The sequence below is a fragment of the Theropithecus gelada genome, chromosome 5 (assembly GCF_003255815.1).
Source record: "Theropithecus gelada isolate Dixy chromosome 5, Tgel_1.0, whole genome shotgun sequence".
Taxonomy (NCBI): domain Eukaryota; kingdom Metazoa; phylum Chordata; class Mammalia; order Primates; family Cercopithecidae; genus Theropithecus; species Theropithecus gelada.
In genome coordinates, this window is record NC_037672.1 from 182,060,705 (window position 1) to 182,078,433 (window position 17,729).

Sequence of the window (17,729 nt, forward strand, 5' to 3'; positions counted from 1 at the left end):
TAGAAAAGGCCAGGCGCAGTGGCTCACACTTGTAATCCCAGCACTTTGGAAGCCTGAGGTGAGTCGATCACTTGAGGTCAGGAATTCAAGACTAGCCTGGCCAACATGGTGAAACTCTAGTGAAAATACAAAAATTAGCCGGGCACGGTGGCACCCTACTCAAGAGGCTGAGGCAGGAGAATCACTTGAACCAGGGTGGCGGAGGTTGCAGTGAGCCACTGCACTCTAGCCTAGGTGACAGAGCCAGACTCTGTCTCAAGGGAAAAAAAAAATCCTAGAGAAAAACCTAGCAAATACCCCTCTAAACATTGACTTTGGCAATGAATTTTTGGTTAAGTCCTCAAAAGCAACTGCAATAAAACAAAAATTGACATGCGTGACCTCACTATACTAAAGAGCTTCTGCACAGCACAAGAAACTGTCAACAGAGTAAAGTTACAGAATGGGAGAAAATATTCACAAACAATGCCTCTGACAAAGGACTAATATCCAGAATCTACAAGGAACTTAAATCAACAAGCAAAAAATAATCCCATTAAAAAATAGGCAAAATCAGCCGGGCGTGGTGCCTCAAGCCTGTAATCCCAGCACTTTGGGAGGCCAAGGCGGGCAGATCACGAGGTCAGGAGATCGAGACCATCCTGGCCAACATGGTGAAACCCCATCTCTACTAAAAATATAAAAAATAGCTGGGAGTCGTGGTGCACGCCTGTAGTCCTAGCTACTCAGGAGGCTGAGGCAGAAGAATCGCATAAACTCGGGAGGTGGAGGTTGTGGTGAGCGGAGATCACACCATTGCACTCCAGACTGGGCGACAGAGCAAAACTCCATCTCAAAAAAAGGGCAAAATGTCAGGAGTTGGAGACCAGCCTGGCCAACATGGTGAAACCCCATCTCTACTAAAAATACAAAAATTAGCTGGGCGTGGTGGTACAGACCTGTAGTCCAGCTACTTGGGAGGCTGAGGCAGGTGACTCGCTTGAACCCGGGAGGCGGAGGCTGCAGTGAGCCGAGATCGCACCACTCCAGTGCAGAGCACTGGGCCACAGAGCAAGACTCCACCTTAAAAAAAAAAAAAGGGCAAAGGAGATGAACAGACACTTCTCAAAAGACATGTAAGTAGACAAGAAACATGAAAAAATGTTCGTTATCACTATCAGAGAAATGCAAATCAAAACCACAATGAGATACTATCTCACACCAGTCAGAATGGCTATTATAAAAGGTCAAAAAACAACAGATGCTGAAGAGGCTGTGGAGAAAAGGGAATGCTTATACACTGTTGATGGGAATGTAAACTAGTTCAGCCACTGCGGAAAGCAGTTTGGAGATTCCTCAAAGAACTGAAGACAGAGCTACCATTTGACCCAGCAATCCCATTACTGGGTATATACCCAACGGAAAATAAAGCCTTATTCTAAAAATACACATGCAATTGTATGTTCATCTCCATGCTATTTACAATAGCAAAGATATGGAATTGACCGAGGTGCCCTTCAGTGGTGGACTGGATAAAGAATATGTGGTACATATGCACCAAGGAATATGACACAGCCATAAAAATAATGAAATCATGTCCTCTGCAGCAACGTGGATGGAGTTGGAGGCCATAACCCTAAGCAAATTAACACAGAAATGGAAAATATTCTCATTTCTAAGTAGAAGCTAAACACTGAGCATGCATGGACATGAACATGGGAACAGACACTGTGGACTACTAGATGGGGAAGGGAAGGAATGGGACGTGGACCGAAAAACTACCCATTGGGTAATATGCTCATTGCCTGGGTACAATATACCCATGTAACAAACCTGCATATGTACCCTCTATATCTAAAAGTTGAAAAATTCTAAAAAAGTGTTCAATCTAATTATTAGTCAAAATAATACAATTAAAATCACAATGAGCTATATTAAATATCCACTTGAATAGTTAAAACTTTAAAAAAATGACTGAAAGGCCAGTTGCTGTGGCTCACACATGGAATCCCTTTGGGATTGCAAGGACTTTGGTAGGCCTCGGCAGGAGGATTGCTTGAGCCCAGGCACTCGAGACCAGCCTGGGCAACACAGCGAAATCCCATCTCCACAAAAAAATACAATAATTAGCTGGACATGGTGGCGCATGCCTGTTGTCCCAGCTACTTGGGAGGCTGAGGTGGGAGGATCGCTTGAGCCAGGGAGGTCAAGGCTGCAGTGAGCCATGATCGGGCCACTGCACTCCAGCCTGGGTGACAAAGCAAGACCCAGACTCAAAAAGAAAAAGAAAAAGAAAAAAAAGACTGACAATAATATTAACGAGTTTCTAGAGCAACACAAACTTACACTTTTGTGGAAGAAGGAGCTGTTACACTCACTGTGGACGACTCTGGCACTGTTAAACACAAGCACGGCTCTGAGCCAGCAACTCCACTGCTACCTGCATGCCCAACTAAAACGTACACACAGAGCAACCAAGGCACGTTTACAAAAGTCCTCACATCAGCATTATTTGTAATAGTCAAAACCTAGAAACCACCCACAATATCCATCAACCACATAATAGATACATGAATTATGGTATAGTCGAGTACTAGAATACTACATAAAAATCAATGTGAACCAATTACAGCTACATGCAACAATATCAAAGAATCTCACAAACATTAAGATGTTGGGCTACAAAGTCATACACAAGAGCATAATCCCATTTATATGAAGCTCAAAAACAGGCAAAACTACACTCAAGTGTTAAAAGTGAAGACAGTAGTTAATGGAACAATTAGATTTTTCTAGTTTGTACAGGTAACTATGTGGGAAACAGATATATTTGCTTACTGCTGCATATTTTCTGCATGAAATAGATTCTCAGAATGCAATCAAGAACAAAGCACCCTCCAGACTTTGCAGACTAGCTATAATTCCAAAATGTATGAGATAAAATGTGACGTGTGGTTTTTTGGTGAAGACTATCATTGTAATATATATCCTGTAAGAATTTGGCACCATAGTTTTTATCATTTTTGGTGACTCTTCAAATACGTTTTTTTTTGAGATGGAGTCTGGCTCTGTTGCCCAGGCTGGAGTGCAGTGGCGTGATCTCGGCTCACTACAACCTCTGCCTCCTGGGTTAAAGCGATTCTGCTGCCTCAGCCTCCTGAGTAGCTGGGACTACAGGCACAACACCACCATGCGTGGCTCATTTCTGTATTTTTAGTAGAGACGGGGTTTTACCATATTGGCCAGGCTGGTCTCGAACTGCTGACCTTGTGATCCGCCCGCCTTGGCCTCCCAAAGTGCTGGGATTGCAGGTGTGAGCCACCGTCCCCGGCCTCAAATTCTTTTACTATCTTATAATTGTGGATTAGGGTCATGTGAAAAAACCCTGTCTCATTATAGTAAAATAATGATGTTACCTCTTAAGTTTTATTTTGTAAACCAGTTAAACCTCAAAAATGTCATCTAGGGCAAATAGTGCAACTTACCTGGATTTACCAAATAAATTTGGAAATGGAAGCATAGAATCTTAAGAGTCTATTATGGTGGCTCCAAAAATATCTCTAAATGAATTAAAAATCCATCACCAGAATTGAAAAATCAAATAAAAATTTCTGCCATAACATAATCCTATTTGCTCTAGCATTCTTTCTCTTTGCTGTTGAGAGCTCAGATAAGCTACTGCAGGAGCTACTCGGGAATTTATTCCAATGGCGCTAGTTTTATTAAACCCTCATAAAAAGTTCCTAAACTGATGTTTTGCAGCAAGCTTTAGGTGTTTATTACTCATACAGAACACGTAAGAAATGTTGATGTACATGACTACTTTTAAAAAATATTTGTTGGCCAGGCACAGTGGCTCACGCCTGTAATCCCAACACTTTGGGAGGCTGAGGTGGGTGGATCACTTGAGGTCAGGAGTTCGAGACCAGCCTGGCCAACATGGCAAAACCCCATCTCTACTAAAAATACAAAAAATTAGCCAGGCATGATGGCGTGTGCCTGTAATCCCAGCTACTCAGGAGGCTGAGGCAGGAGAATTGCTTGAACCTGGGAGGCGGAGGTTGCAGTGAGCCAAGATCGTGCCACTGCACTCCAGCCTGGGTGACAGAGCGAGACTCCATCTCAAAAATACAAACAACAACAACAAAAAGCCCATTTCTTTAAGCTGTAAGAGTGTCCACTGTATTGTAGTACCATAACAATTTTACAGAAGCAATTAGATGATGTAGTTTAAATAAATTCTGATTAAGAATATAATTTTAAGCAAAGTCTTTTCCATGTAAATATTATACTTTCAAAGACAGAAATAACTGACACCATCCTTCCAACTTTATTCCTACTAATTCTTGGTCTTGTAAGGCACGTAAAAGTTATTCTGATTTTGAAAACAGGAACAAGACAGCGCATTTTAGAGATAAACATAGGATCAAAACTCAGCTATCTTTAATGCTTTTATTTCCTTCTTCATTATGCCAGGCTAGTTCTAAATGCCTAAAATACATTAAAATGGAACAGAAAATTTTAAAAGGATGTTAATTTTAAGTTTCTTACTAATCTTTACTCATAGAAATAAAGAAGCCGTAACTGTTTAAGCACATTTTCTAAGATTGTATATGATCATTTATGGGTTAAGACTTTTTTGGCATTAAAGATAGTAAATTTTTTACGAATTTAATTATTAAAGTATAATCAACTCACATCTTTGGATTTATATTGGTCTTAACATGTTTCACAGTATGCAGTATTGGAAGAATCTGAAGATGAGAAGCACAGTCATCACTTACCCGTGACCGTCACCTTCTTAAAGCTGTCTAGATATCTATTTTGGACACTCGGGTTAGCAGAGAGAAAACAACTGCATTACACTACATTTTTAAGCAAACCAAAGAACTTTATTTGGAGTAATAGCTAAGAAAACAGCTTTTTATGGAAACTGAAAAAGAGAGTAGAGGAAGTATAAGAGCTACCCCTTAAGAAATAACTTTAATAGTTAAAAAACTTTCGTAGAATCTTACTAAAAAGAAGGCAACATTAGTTTTAACTTTTGACAGAGATAAAAATAACTGCACAAGAATCTGGCCTAATAACCAGACCTCAGATTACTATACTTTCTAGTTATAGATGTAAACCTTCAAAGTACATATATTCAGTACAGGTCAAAAAAATATAAAATAGTGCTCGACCATCCTTTACTTTTTCATGTCCTTGAAAACGAAAAGAGTAATATACTTAAGTAATTCCTTAAGAATGTCCCTTAAACTATAATAACTTCAGAGCATCTTGACTTAGAGAATATACCACATTTTCCAACTCCTATTTGTCTAGTTATATTCATTATATATAAGTAACCATGACAACAGAATTGTAAGTTCTGCTTAAAAGACTGTTGCCCTTTCCAACTTTTACTTTAGGTTGGATCCCTGTTATCAGTAATACTTAGATGAACTTCCCCTTTCAAAGTAGTAAAAACTAAAGCATTAAATTAGTACCTAAAATCAAAGTACAGTTTTTATTTATAAAACTATTGTGTTGTATCCTGACATGTGGCAGCAAAGATAATATAAAATGTATTCAGAGACTAATGCCATTATGAACAGAAAAGACTATATATAAATATATATAATCTTTATATATATAAAAATCTTTTTTTAATATTTTTTAAATGAAATTTATAAAGAAGATTTTATATATATAAAAAGATTATATATATAAAACATTTTTCTGGAACAACTGAAAAATCAATTTTTAAAAAACTGATTAATTCACTATTGGACAGATGTTCAAATGCTAAATTTAAAATTCAGCATTATCTTCCCTCTCTTGAAATACAGGTTATATAAACATTCAAAGTACAGTAAGTTAAAAAACAAAAGAAAATAAAGCTTTGGTTTAGTATAGCTAAAGCTTACATATACAGCAGGTGTATATGTAACATGTTCATCAGAACAGAGCATCAAATAACAATGAATGAACATTATGGCCCCCTAAAGAAGCAGAACCTCAAAGCCAGGTTGTGGTCACATGAATTATTTAACCTCACTGTGCCCATGTTTGCAGGCCCTACCCTCAACAAAATCTATTAATACAAACTAAAACCGAGACATTTGAATTGATGTTTTGGAAAATGTAGTAACACGTTACTGTTAAAGGTGCTAAGGAAAAAGCATTCAGCATATGTGCTGCAGAGCCTGACCACTGGAAAACAGAAATCTTACTGTGGCTACAGATCAAAAATTCATACTGAAGACAGACATTTGTCATTTAACATGGAACTTTTCCAATACATTTTAAGGGCCTACTGAAAAGGCTAATGGTGAAAAACGATGGTAACAATGAGATACCATACTTTGCTATACAAAAGCCTAAGTTTGACAGAAAAAAAATTCTAATTTGGAAAGTCAACAGTATTAAACCCTATCTGCCATTACCAATTCCATCAAGATTACTAGGTCTTTAAATGTGGGGCTGGTAAAAATAATACTTCCAGGGTTCAATCAAACAAATCAGAGTAAACCAAAACAAGAAAAGTAGCCAATATTTAAAGCAGCAGCCTCAGCAAACGTGTGATTTATTTCCCTTTTTGTTCAAATTTTAGTTTTTTCAGGCCTTATAAATACTTACTGGAATTTCTAAAGCATTTCTTTCTTATGCTAGGTCTTCTCTAATAACACAGTAAATACTGAATTACCTAAAACATTGTACAACACACCTCAGGATCTGCTTCTTGGCTCTTCATGCTGATAGTGCCATTTCACTGATTCAACAAATACTATATATAGGTTTTGCTTATGATGTAACTGATGTGGTCCTTAAACTATTCACAAGTTAGAAGACTGTAGCTCTAAAACCTACCTCATTTCTAAGAATCATAAATAGGACTTTACCTGAATGCATAAAAACACAAAGGGAAGCTTCTAAGTTGAACTTTCTAATATTCATATTTGAAATGGTTTGGAATGGTTGATCAAACTTTTAAGATCTAACACTCAGTGCACTTATACAATAACTAGATACCTCTGGTGAATTACAAGAATTGCTCCAATAGAAGCGTCTCTCAATCTGCTCATCAAATCTAGATCAGCTCTACCAATGAAAACACATTTCAAGATTTGTTTCATAATCAGTGTTCAATCTCATACAATCAAGCTATGCCATGCCACGTAAGTTCTAAAGCAGATGAAAAACAAAGCCAGCCAAATTTAGGAGCTAAGCTCATGGTATAACGCTTATAAAGAAATGAAAATAACACAAATTGAAAACTATATAGTGAACATCTTGAGTACAACATGCAATGATACTATCATTACTATTTTGACAGCATGACAATGGAATCAATTTCTATAATGAGAAGATACACATGCATACCACTATTTCTCTATTAAGGACACATCTTACATGAATACATCCTCAGGAAACACTTTTTACATTAAATCATCTTTTTGACAATAATTTTGCACTGAATAACAATAAATTACAATGTACCGTTGTACACCTTAAATTGCTAAACGGTATTATAGATGTTTACACAGAGAATTATCGTAATAGCACGAGCACTTCAATAAAAGTTGTGTGAACAATGTTTAAAGTAAAAAAAAGTGTTTTATAACCAAGCTGTACGGACATTAGGGGGTTTAGGTCTTCTTCGAGGGTGGCCACTGGAGGGGTCAACAGCTGATCGCTCACTCCTACAACTGAGACCACTCGTAGCACTGGATGTCCTGGAAGCTCCTCCTGAAAATACACAAAGAAGAAATATCTGAGAAACTTCTCCTCACTTTAAGTCCAGACTAGTTTTTCTTCCACATTCTATGTGTGTCTAATAGTCCAATGCGATGATTCTCGACTCGGAATGCACTTCAGAATTCCGTGTGGAACTCAAAAAATATAGTAACAAACACACCCAGATGCCACCCCAGGGGATTCTGATGCACTGGACTGGCATGGAAAACAAACATTTGTAAAAGCTTCTCAAATAATTCATGTGAAAAAAATCCCTTCGTATAACCATTTATATACTACATTTAGGGACAGTGCTAAGTATGACTTACTAAAACAAGACCCTGTCTTAGTCACTATACCGCGGAAGCAAGGTTTGGAGAAGGAATAAATGGAACTACTAGTCATGAGAGTTGAAGACTCACACGGGGCAGGCGCTGGGAAGTTGTGGCATCGAGTGGTTTGGTATTACCTTCTATTTATTACATAGTTTAGAATGCATACATCAAGTACAATATAAACTTCTGTAAAGGACACTGACCTTTCTAGATGTCGCACACTCCGGCACTAAATGGTCACTCCATTCCTGTACTCTCTGGGGCACACAACTGGCTGGGTCTGTAACTGATCACACAACAAGCCTGACTGCTTACTGTAAAGTGGTAAGGCTTGCTGTGTGATCAGTTTGCTAATTTTTGTTTTAGTTATCCAGTAAGTAAAAAAAAGCACATATAAGGGCTGGAGTCTATTAGCAATAATTCTTAACTACCTAGGGAGAACGTTTCAGCAGCTTTTAAACAGCACATCTATGCATTTCTTCCCTCAATCAACTTTAAAATTAAAAGTACTTCCTCAATTACCTCAGAACCTACTGATATTTTCGATTGTTTTATCTCCTGGTTTCCTTCCTGTCATTATAGGCTGTAAATGAAACCTGAAATTAAGTGAACTAATACAAATAAAACAAAACATGACAGTGAGAAATAACAGAATGCACTCCAGTGCTGGCATTTAAAACTCCATCAGAATAACATAAGTGACATTTTTTTAAAAAATGGATACAAGATACAAACAAATATAAAATAATTTTGATCTATTTTGTCCTGCTTACTTAATGGGCTGTATTGGCCGAGAGTGGATCTGGCTCGTCTGGACAGTGGTGATGAGCTGAGATAGCCCATATTGCGATGATAGTCCATCAGTTGTTCTGAGCGTTTCATACCTACTGTTGGTTTCACAGCCTCAAGCCTTTTCAATAAAGCCTTCAATAAAGACAGTCAATTTGAAAGCCAAGGTTAAACAGCAATCATTTTTAACAAAGCAATACATTCTAGAGCGTGACACTCACTTTCTTTCCTTTTTTAAGAGATAAGATCTTACTCTGTCACCCAGGTTGGCCTGGAACTCCTGGGCTTAAGGGATCCTCCCATCTCAATCTCTTAAGTAGCTGGGATTACAGGCGAGACCCACCACATCCAGCCAAAAGATTTTAAATCATTCCTGACATACCATGTGAAAAACATATTTCAGATAATTTAATTTCATAAAAATCCAAGCGTTTTTGCCTATCCCACAGCTCACCAAACCACTATGATATAACAGTTCATCCAGGGGTGTCCAACAGAGAGAATACAGTCACGGGTTGTTAGTTTCTGTTTCTGGTTGGGCCAGTAAAGCCCCTTCCTCATCTCTCTTTCCTGCGTATCGCTAGAGACAGAAACTAAAAACCATGGCTTCAGGTTGCTAAAAGCCTAAAACAGAACAACAAACAACAAAATCAGGTGGGTTAGACAAGCTTGCTAGAGGACTGATTCTTTTGTGCCAGGTTAGTCTTAGGAAAGGTGCTGTAAGTTGAAATAAAATACATTAAACCTGATTTTCTCATAGACATGACGTAATGGGAGTTATAATGCTAAGAACCTAGTGTTAAAACCTAGGACTGACCACACACATATGGAAGCTACCACAGATTCTCCACATGCATGTTGTAGAGCAGTGCCTTTCACCGTTTCCTTTGCAGTAGTGCCTCAAGGGCTGGTAGGCCACTGGGGAAAGGCCAGCAGGGAGGGCCCTTGGGTCTTCCCCTGCTAATTTCTACTAGCCCAGCTATGCTTTCTGCATTGTCTATTTTATATACTAAAGATTCTAGGCCGGGCGCAGTGGCTCAAGCCTGTAATCCCAGCACTCTGGGAGGCCGAGACGGGCGGATCACGAGGTCAGGAGATCGAGACCATCCTGGCTAACATGGTGAAACCCCGTCTCTACTAAAAAATTAAAAAAAACAAACAAACAAAAAAAACACTAGCTGGGCGAGGTGGCGGGCGCCTGTAGTCCCAGCTACTCTGGAGGCTGAGGCGGGAGAATGGTGGGAACCCGGGAGGCGGAGCTGGCAGTGAGCTGAGATCCGGCCACTGCACTCCAGCCTGGGCGACAGAGCGAGACTCCCTCTCAAAAAAAAAAAAAAAAAAAAAAAGATTCTGCATAACATTTAATTTGGAGAAAAAAAGCTTTTACTGTTAAGAACTTTGAAAACCAATTAGTAAAGAATATAAAGTTCTAAAAAAAGATATGTAGGCTGGGCACAGTGGCTCATGCCTGTAGTCCCAGCACTTTGGGAGGCCAAGGCGGGTGGATGACCTGCCTCATTGAGCTCAGGATTTCCAGACCAGTCTGGACAACATGGTGAAACCCTGTCTCCATTTTAATAATATTTTAATTTAAAAAAAAGGATATATAAACCAATTGGCCAAGGCAATACAGTATCCAATAACATGGTAATTTTTTACAATTCAGTAACAGAGACTAATGTATAATGTTCTAAATTTTGTTTATAATTATTTCTTAAAAGGTGAAAGAGTTTATTCTGTTGGCTTTTCATAGGCATTGTTGAGCAAGAAATACTGAGGTAGACCAAACCGCTTGGGGAATTGATCTATGATTGTATTTTGTTATTTTCTTTATTGATTCAAACTTTCTCTGAAGGAAGCTAATCTTATTTGCAAAGGGAGTACTGACCTGCACTAAGTTTCACATTAAAAAATCAGACTCATGAATTCAGTCATAGGACAAGTTTTCTCCGTACAATCTTTTTTGCTTTCTTCCTTTTATTGTGGTAAAATGAAACCACATTTTAAGCACTTCTAAGCGTACGGTTCTGTGGCATTCTGTACGTTCACACAACTCTTCTTCCACTTGGTGTTCGATCAGTTTCACCCCTGCCCTTCTGCGCTGAGTTCCTGAGCAGCAATTCCAAAGCAGGAAGAGACGGTGGAAGAATAAGCCAAGATACTCAGGGGAAGGGCCGTTTAGAAAAGGGAGAGGAGGTTGTTATAGAAACAAAAGGAGGCTTGGAGGCAAACGGCAGAGGTGCGAAACACATGCAGAACTGGACACAACAACCGAGAACATCTTTACTGCCTGCCTGCATGCTGCTCCTTCTGTGTGAAGTGCCCCTCCCTAGTTTTTAGCCTTCAAAAGCTAGAAAAGAGTCACCTACTCAAATTACCCAACTAGTATTAGTGGTTCCCTTTGCTGAGCTGAGTTTTGATTTGAACGTGATTCCACCTGACTGTAAAGTCCACGGTCTTCCATCATATCCTCTTTCTTGCATTGTGGACAGAGAAGCTGTGTGATTCCGGTGTCCAAACCTCCTGAAATTGTATCTTCTCTACCTGCAGTTTATAACTGTACTGGAACTTCCTGGGGTCACATCTTCAGTGTCTTTCACTAGCAGAGTGCATCTGCCGTTCTGTCTGATTATCCTATTAACCACGCACTGCGCTGTGCAGGGTAGAAAGGACAAGACAGAAGACCTGGTATTTTCAGTTATCTTTCAATTTTGCTTTTTTGCTGGTAGAAGTCTCAATGTCTATTAAACTCCTAATGTCCTAAGTTTGTTTATTTGGTTGGATGAGTATTTTTTCTTTTACAAATTTTAAGATAATTACAATACTTATTCATCAGATATAAAACAATATAGATGTGATCAAAGTCAACTTTGAAATAATTGTACAATAATGCAAAAAGTAAACCCATTCTGGAGTCTGATACATCAATTATCAAGTTTACAAGCAGAAACTTAGGGAAATAAGAGAGAAATGATTCGGCTCATGTACCCAAATCACACGGAACAATACCATGTGTCCATCTGAGTGTTACATGAATATAACAAGCTAAACAAAAGCTAAAGGATTTGAGAAATAACTCTTGTCTATAGAAATAATGTCAAAATACAAAGTGTTGATTACCCTAAATTTTAAGGTGTAAACCAACCTTGTCCGACCTGTGGCCTGCAGGCTGCATGCGGCTCAGGATGGCTTTGAATGCGGCCCAGCACAAATTCATAAACTTTCTTAAAACATTATGAGATTTATTTTTTTGGCAATTTCTTTTTTTACCTCATCAGCTATGGTTAGCGTATTTTATGTATGGCCCTAGACAATTTTTTTTCTTCCAATGTGGCCGAGGGAAGCCAAAAGAGTGGACACCCCTGGTGTAAGCCCCAAAATCAAAAGTGTATGCATTTTAATTTAGTCATCAATTTAGAACTCTTACGTAAAACTTAAAAAACAATAGTTCAGGTTGGGTGCAGTGGCTCACATCTGTGGTCCCAGCATTTTGGGAGGCCAAGGCAGGAGGATTGTCTGAGCCCAGGAGTTCAAGACCTCCCTAGGCAACATGGCGAGACCCCGTCTCTTCCAAAAAATACAAAAATTAGCCGGGCATGGTTGTACGTGCCTGTGATCCAAGCTACCCAAGAGGCAGAGGAGAATGGCTTGAGTCCAGGAGGTCGAGGCTGCAGTGAGTCATGATCACACCACTAGACTCCAGCCTGGGTGACAGAGCAAGACCTTATTTAAAAAAAAAAAAAAAAAATTCAAAATGCTGTAACAATTCTAATACAGTGATAATAAATGTAAGGTATATAGTCAGAAAGATTTGGGCTTAACACTTGGCTCTGCCACTGATTGTGTCCTTGATCAAATTCCATGACAGGGATATTAATAATGAAATAACCTCAGAGTTAGTTTTTAGTAATTAAGTGATATAATGCATCTAAAGTGCTTAAAATAGTGCCTAGTATCTAGCAAAAACTTATTAAGGCTGGGCGTGGTGGCTCACCCCATAATCCCAATACTTTGCAAGGCTGAGGCAGGCAGATTACTTGAGGTCAGGAGTTCGAGACCAGCCGGGCCAATACAGTGAAACCCCATCTCTACTAAAAATAGAAAAAAAATTAGCCCAGTGTGGTGGCAGGCGTCTACAGTTCCAGCTACTCAGGAGGCTGAGGCATGAGAATCACTTGAACCCAGAAGGTGGAGGTTGCAGTGAGCCGAGACTGTGCCACTGCACTCCAGCCTGGGTGACAGAGTGAGACTCCTTCTCAGAAAAAAAAAAAAAAAGAACTTATTAAAATTAGTGATATTGTTAATATTGCTGTATTTTCTAGTTGTTTGACATGCAACAACAGTATTATCTTCCAGCTAAGTTTTAAAGTACATGATAGTTAGGGGAGTATTTTATATTCCTTCTTTTTTTTTTTTGAGACAGAGTTTCGCTCTGTCCCCCAGGCTGGGGTGCAGTGGCCGGATCTCAGCTTACTGCAAGCTCCGCCTCCCGGGTTTATGCCATTCTGCCTCAGCCTCCCGAGTAGCTGGGACTACAGGCATCCGCCACCTCGCCCGGCTAGTTTTTTTTTGTATTTTTTAGTAGACAGGGTTTCACCGTGTTAGCCAGGATAGTCTCGATCTCCTGACCTCGTGATCCGCCCGTCTCGGCCTTATATTCCTTCTTTACATTGCTCCTAACAGACATTAAATATTTAATGGATTAAAAAACAATGAGAATGGTAATGTATGGTTTACAAAATCTTAGAACTGCCACTCAAATCAGGTTCTAATAATGAATCCCAAAAGAGTTCGTCCGCATTTTTTGTTTTAGAAACTGCATTTTTTGGCTGGGTGCGGTGGCTCACGCCTGCGATCCCAGCACTTTGGGAGGCTGAGGCAGGCAGATCATCTGAGGTCAGGAGTTTGAGACCAGCCTGGCCAACATGGCGAAATCCCATCTCTACTAAAAATGCAAAAATTAGTGGGGCATTGTACAAAAATACAAAAATTAGTGGGCACCTGTAATCCCAGCTACTCGGGAGGCTGAGGCAGGAGAATTGCTTGAACCCAGGAGCTGGAGATTGCAGTGAGCCGAGATTGTGCCACTGTACTCCAGCCTGGGCAACAAGAGCAAGACTCTGTCTCAAAAAAAAAAAAAAAAAAAAGTGCAATTTTGGGTAATTATATATATTAAGGTAAATAACTTGAAGTTTTGATATATGTATACATGTTGAAATGATCACCCTTGAGCTACTCACACATCCATCATCTCACAGGGTTACCATTTTTATTTACATGTGTGGTGAGAACCCATAAGATCTAGTCTCTTAGCAAATGTCACGTACCCGAGACACAAAGTTCCAGTCGTGCCAGATGAGTAAGTTCTGGAGATCTAATGTACGGCATGTTGACTATAGTTAACAATACTGCATTATATACCTATTGATATGGTCTGACTCTGTGTCCCCACCCAAATCTCATCCCGAATTGGAATCCCCACGTGTGGAGGGGGGACCTGGTGGGAGGTGGCTGGATCATGGGGGTGGTTTCCCTATGCTGTTCTCGTGATAGTGACGGAGTTCTCACGAGATCCGAGGCTTAAAAGCGGTAGTTTCCCCTGTGCTCCCTCTCTGTCCTGCCACCATGGAAGACGTGCCTTGCTTCTGCTTTGCCTTCCAGCATGATTCTAAGTTTCCTGAGACTTCTCCAACCTTGCAGAACTGTCAGTCAATTAAACCTCTTTCATTTATAAATTACCCAGTCTCAGGTAGTATCTTTATAGCAGTAGGAAAATGAACAAATACACTTGTCCAAATATTTATTTTATAACCAGAATTATTCTCTTCAGAAAAAAAATTAACCTAGCCCATCTTTTGATGTTTAAACAAATTTAAACAAATAAATAATGTCTTAATGATTTCTGCAGCCATTGGCAGACGAGAGTTGCTTTAGTGTTTCTAGAATGATGAAGCAAAGACCTTGTAAGGACACTAAAAAGTAACAACTGTCCCCCACACAGGGAGAATCAAGACAACTGTTCTCTACATTTCAACAGCGGGAGCCACAGAGTTATCATTAGCTGGCTTTCTTCAATGGAAGGAGATAACAGACCCTATCCAGAAAAGAAGGACACCCAAATAAAGTACACTATACATTATTTCAAGATCTTAGAACAAAAGTACTGGTAATCAGCAGACTGATATTCATAGTAGGTATGAGACTTGCTATAAATCTTCATTTTTGTGACAATTTATCACAATCTCCCTTTAATTATTCTGTATAAGAGTTCTGAAGTTACTCCTATAGGCCAGGCACAGTGGCTCACACCTGTAATCCTTGCACTTTGGGAAGCTGAGGCGCATGGATCACTTGAGGTCAGGAGCTTGAGACCAGCCTGGCTAACATGGCAATACCATCTCCACTAAAAATACAAAAATTAGCTGGGTGTGGTGGCGTAAGCCTGTAGTCCCAGCTACTCAGGAGGCTGAGGCAGGGGAATCACTTGAACCCAGGAGGTGGAGGTTGCAAGGAGCCAAGATCACATCACTGCACTCCAGCCTGGGTGACAGAGTGAGATCATCTAAATAAATAAATAAATAAAATAAAGTTACTCCTGTATACCAGCAGATAAAGCACAGAAGAGGAGAATTTTATTATTTATCTATTTATTTATTGAGATGGAGTTTTGCTCTTGTTGCCCAGGCGAATATCTTGGCTCACTGCAACCTCTGCCTCCCGGGTTCAAGTGATTCTCCTGCCTCAGCCTCCTGAGTAAGTGGGATTACAGGAGCCCTGGGATTACAGGCGCCCACTACCACACCCGGCTAATTTTTTGTATTTTTAGTAGAGATGGGTTTCACCGTGTTGCCCAGGCTAGTCTCGAATTCCTGACCTCAGGTGATCCACCGGCCCCGGCCTATTTTTCATTGAATGTTTTTAAGAACTGCCTTAGGCCAGGTGTGGTGGCTCACGCCTGTAACCCCAGCACTTTGAGATGCTGAGGCCAGTAGTTCACCAGAGGTCAGGAGTTTGAGAACAGCCTGGCCAACACTGTGAAACCGTGTCTCTACTAAAAATACAAAAATTAGCCAGGGGTGGTGGCACATGCCTGTGATCTCAGCTACTCAGGGCGCTGAGGCAGGAGAATAGGTTGAACTCGCAAGGCAGAGGTTGTAGTGAGCCAAGATTGTGCCACTGTACTCCAGCCTGGGTGACAAAGCGAGACCTTGTCTCAAAAAAAAAAAAAAAAAAAGAACTGCCTTAAGTTTCTAAATTCATACATGCCTTTTATTTTTAAAATAAAATAAAACACAAGAACTCCTAACTGGAAAAATTATGCTAACAGCTGCAGAAATCTTTAATACATTATTTTTTGTTCGTTTAAATTTTTGTACATGAAAAGATGGGGTAGACTATATTGCCTATTTATTTTCGTTTCTCTGAATTTAAAATTTGCTAATAAGCTAGGCAGGGTGTCACATGCTTATAAGTCCCAGCTACTCAGGAGGCTGAGCTGGGAGGATCACTTAAGCCCAGGAGTTCAGCCTGGGTAACACAGCAAGACCTCATCTCCAAAAGCCAACAAAAAACTTCCCCCAAAACAAGACCAACAAAATAACTAAGGACTATTTTATTTACATACATAATCTTAGAAAGTAAAAAAAAAAGAAAGTAAGTTAACTCCATTTAGTTAACTTTAGGCTCCAACCCTGATACTGCATTCCTCTAGGAATCTTACTTCCTCCATAACTTTGCTTGAATTACTTCTCTCCCCTCAACATTCTTTCACACCTGAGGAAACTGACACGCATTCAAAAGAATGAAATAATCTCACTTCTTCTTAGAGGGTAAAGTGAAACCATAAACCAAGTATCTTTAAACACCTCTCCTTCTGTTAAGATTGTTCTTGTGCTCTTTCGGAAAAAAGTTCAAATGAAAAGAAAGAGATATGGTTCAACAAGAGTCTTTCTTTTTTTTTTTTTTGAGATAGGGTCTTGCTCTGTCACCCAGGCTGAACGATCACTTGAACGCAGGAGGTGGAGGTGGAGTGATCACGGCTCTCTGCAGCCTTGACCTCCCAGGACCAAGCGATCCTCCTCCTGAGCTTCCGGAGCAGCTGGGATTACAGCCATGCGCCACCACGCCTGGCTAATTTTTTATTTTTTGTAGAGATGGAATCTCACAATGTTGACCATGCTGGTCTTGAACTTCTGGGCTCAGGCAACCCTCCCGCCCTGGCCTCCCAAAAATGCTGGGATTACAGGTGTAAGCCACTGTACCTGGCAAAAAATAATATTTCAGAATTCATGAATTAAAACATTACTCCCCTTTTTACAAGTAATAAAATTCTAATATTATTTAAATTATAATGATCATTGAGGCTCTCTACTGATAAAGTTATCTACTGGATAAAAACATTGTCTATTGGATAAAATTTTCATTTCTCTGAATTTAAAATCTGCTAATAAGCTAGGCTAATAAGCTAGAATAATTTTTATTCCCTTAATTTTTGTTTGGATGCAATGTTTAATGAGAGGAAGGATAATATCTACCTATTGAAACAAATAATGATGATCTTGAACCTCATCAGAAGGACAGATGAACAGTATGCTTTTAACTGTAGAGCACAGAAGTCAGTTTCATACAATCGTTGCCTTCCTTCTCTACCTTTTCTGCACAACGCTACTTCTTTGTCTGGGATTATTTCCATCTAAATAGCCTCTGAATTGCTAACACACTGAGGTAAGAGTGCCAGAACAGAAATGCTTCAGTCATCATGTCTGTTAGCCACCTGAATTGTTCTCTGTCACTGGAGATAAGAGCAAATGAAGGAATATAAATCATAAAAAATATAAAGGAATGAATTCTGTTTTGCAGTATATCTAACACAGAAATAACTACAAAAGTGTGTCTGTGTGTGCTGAA

General features: G+C 39.5%; 1 protein-coding gene across 4 annotated transcripts in view; it reads right to left on the reverse strand.

Annotated features, from left to right (window-relative positions):
- Positions 1-4,417: 4,417 nt before the first annotated feature.
- The window catches only part of CFAP97 (cilia and flagella associated protein 97), a 46,916-nt gene continuing 33,604 nt past the window's right edge, over positions 4,418-17,729 (reverse strand). For 2 of the 4 annotated variants that reach the window (XM_025386623.1, XM_025386624.1), the window contains exons 4-5: positions 8,807-8,957; positions 4,418-7,710 (exon numbers count right to left, since the gene is read on the reverse strand). In XM_025386623.1, the coding sequence (XP_025242408.1) occupies positions 7,580-7,710; positions 8,807-8,957 (282 nt within the window). In that variant the 3' untranslated portion in view covers positions 4,418-7,579. Of the gene's footprint in view, positions 7,711-8,806; positions 8,958-14,069; positions 15,385-17,729 lie in introns of those variants that run through there. The other 2 variants (XM_025386625.1, XM_025386626.1) reach the window with 2 other exon arrangements.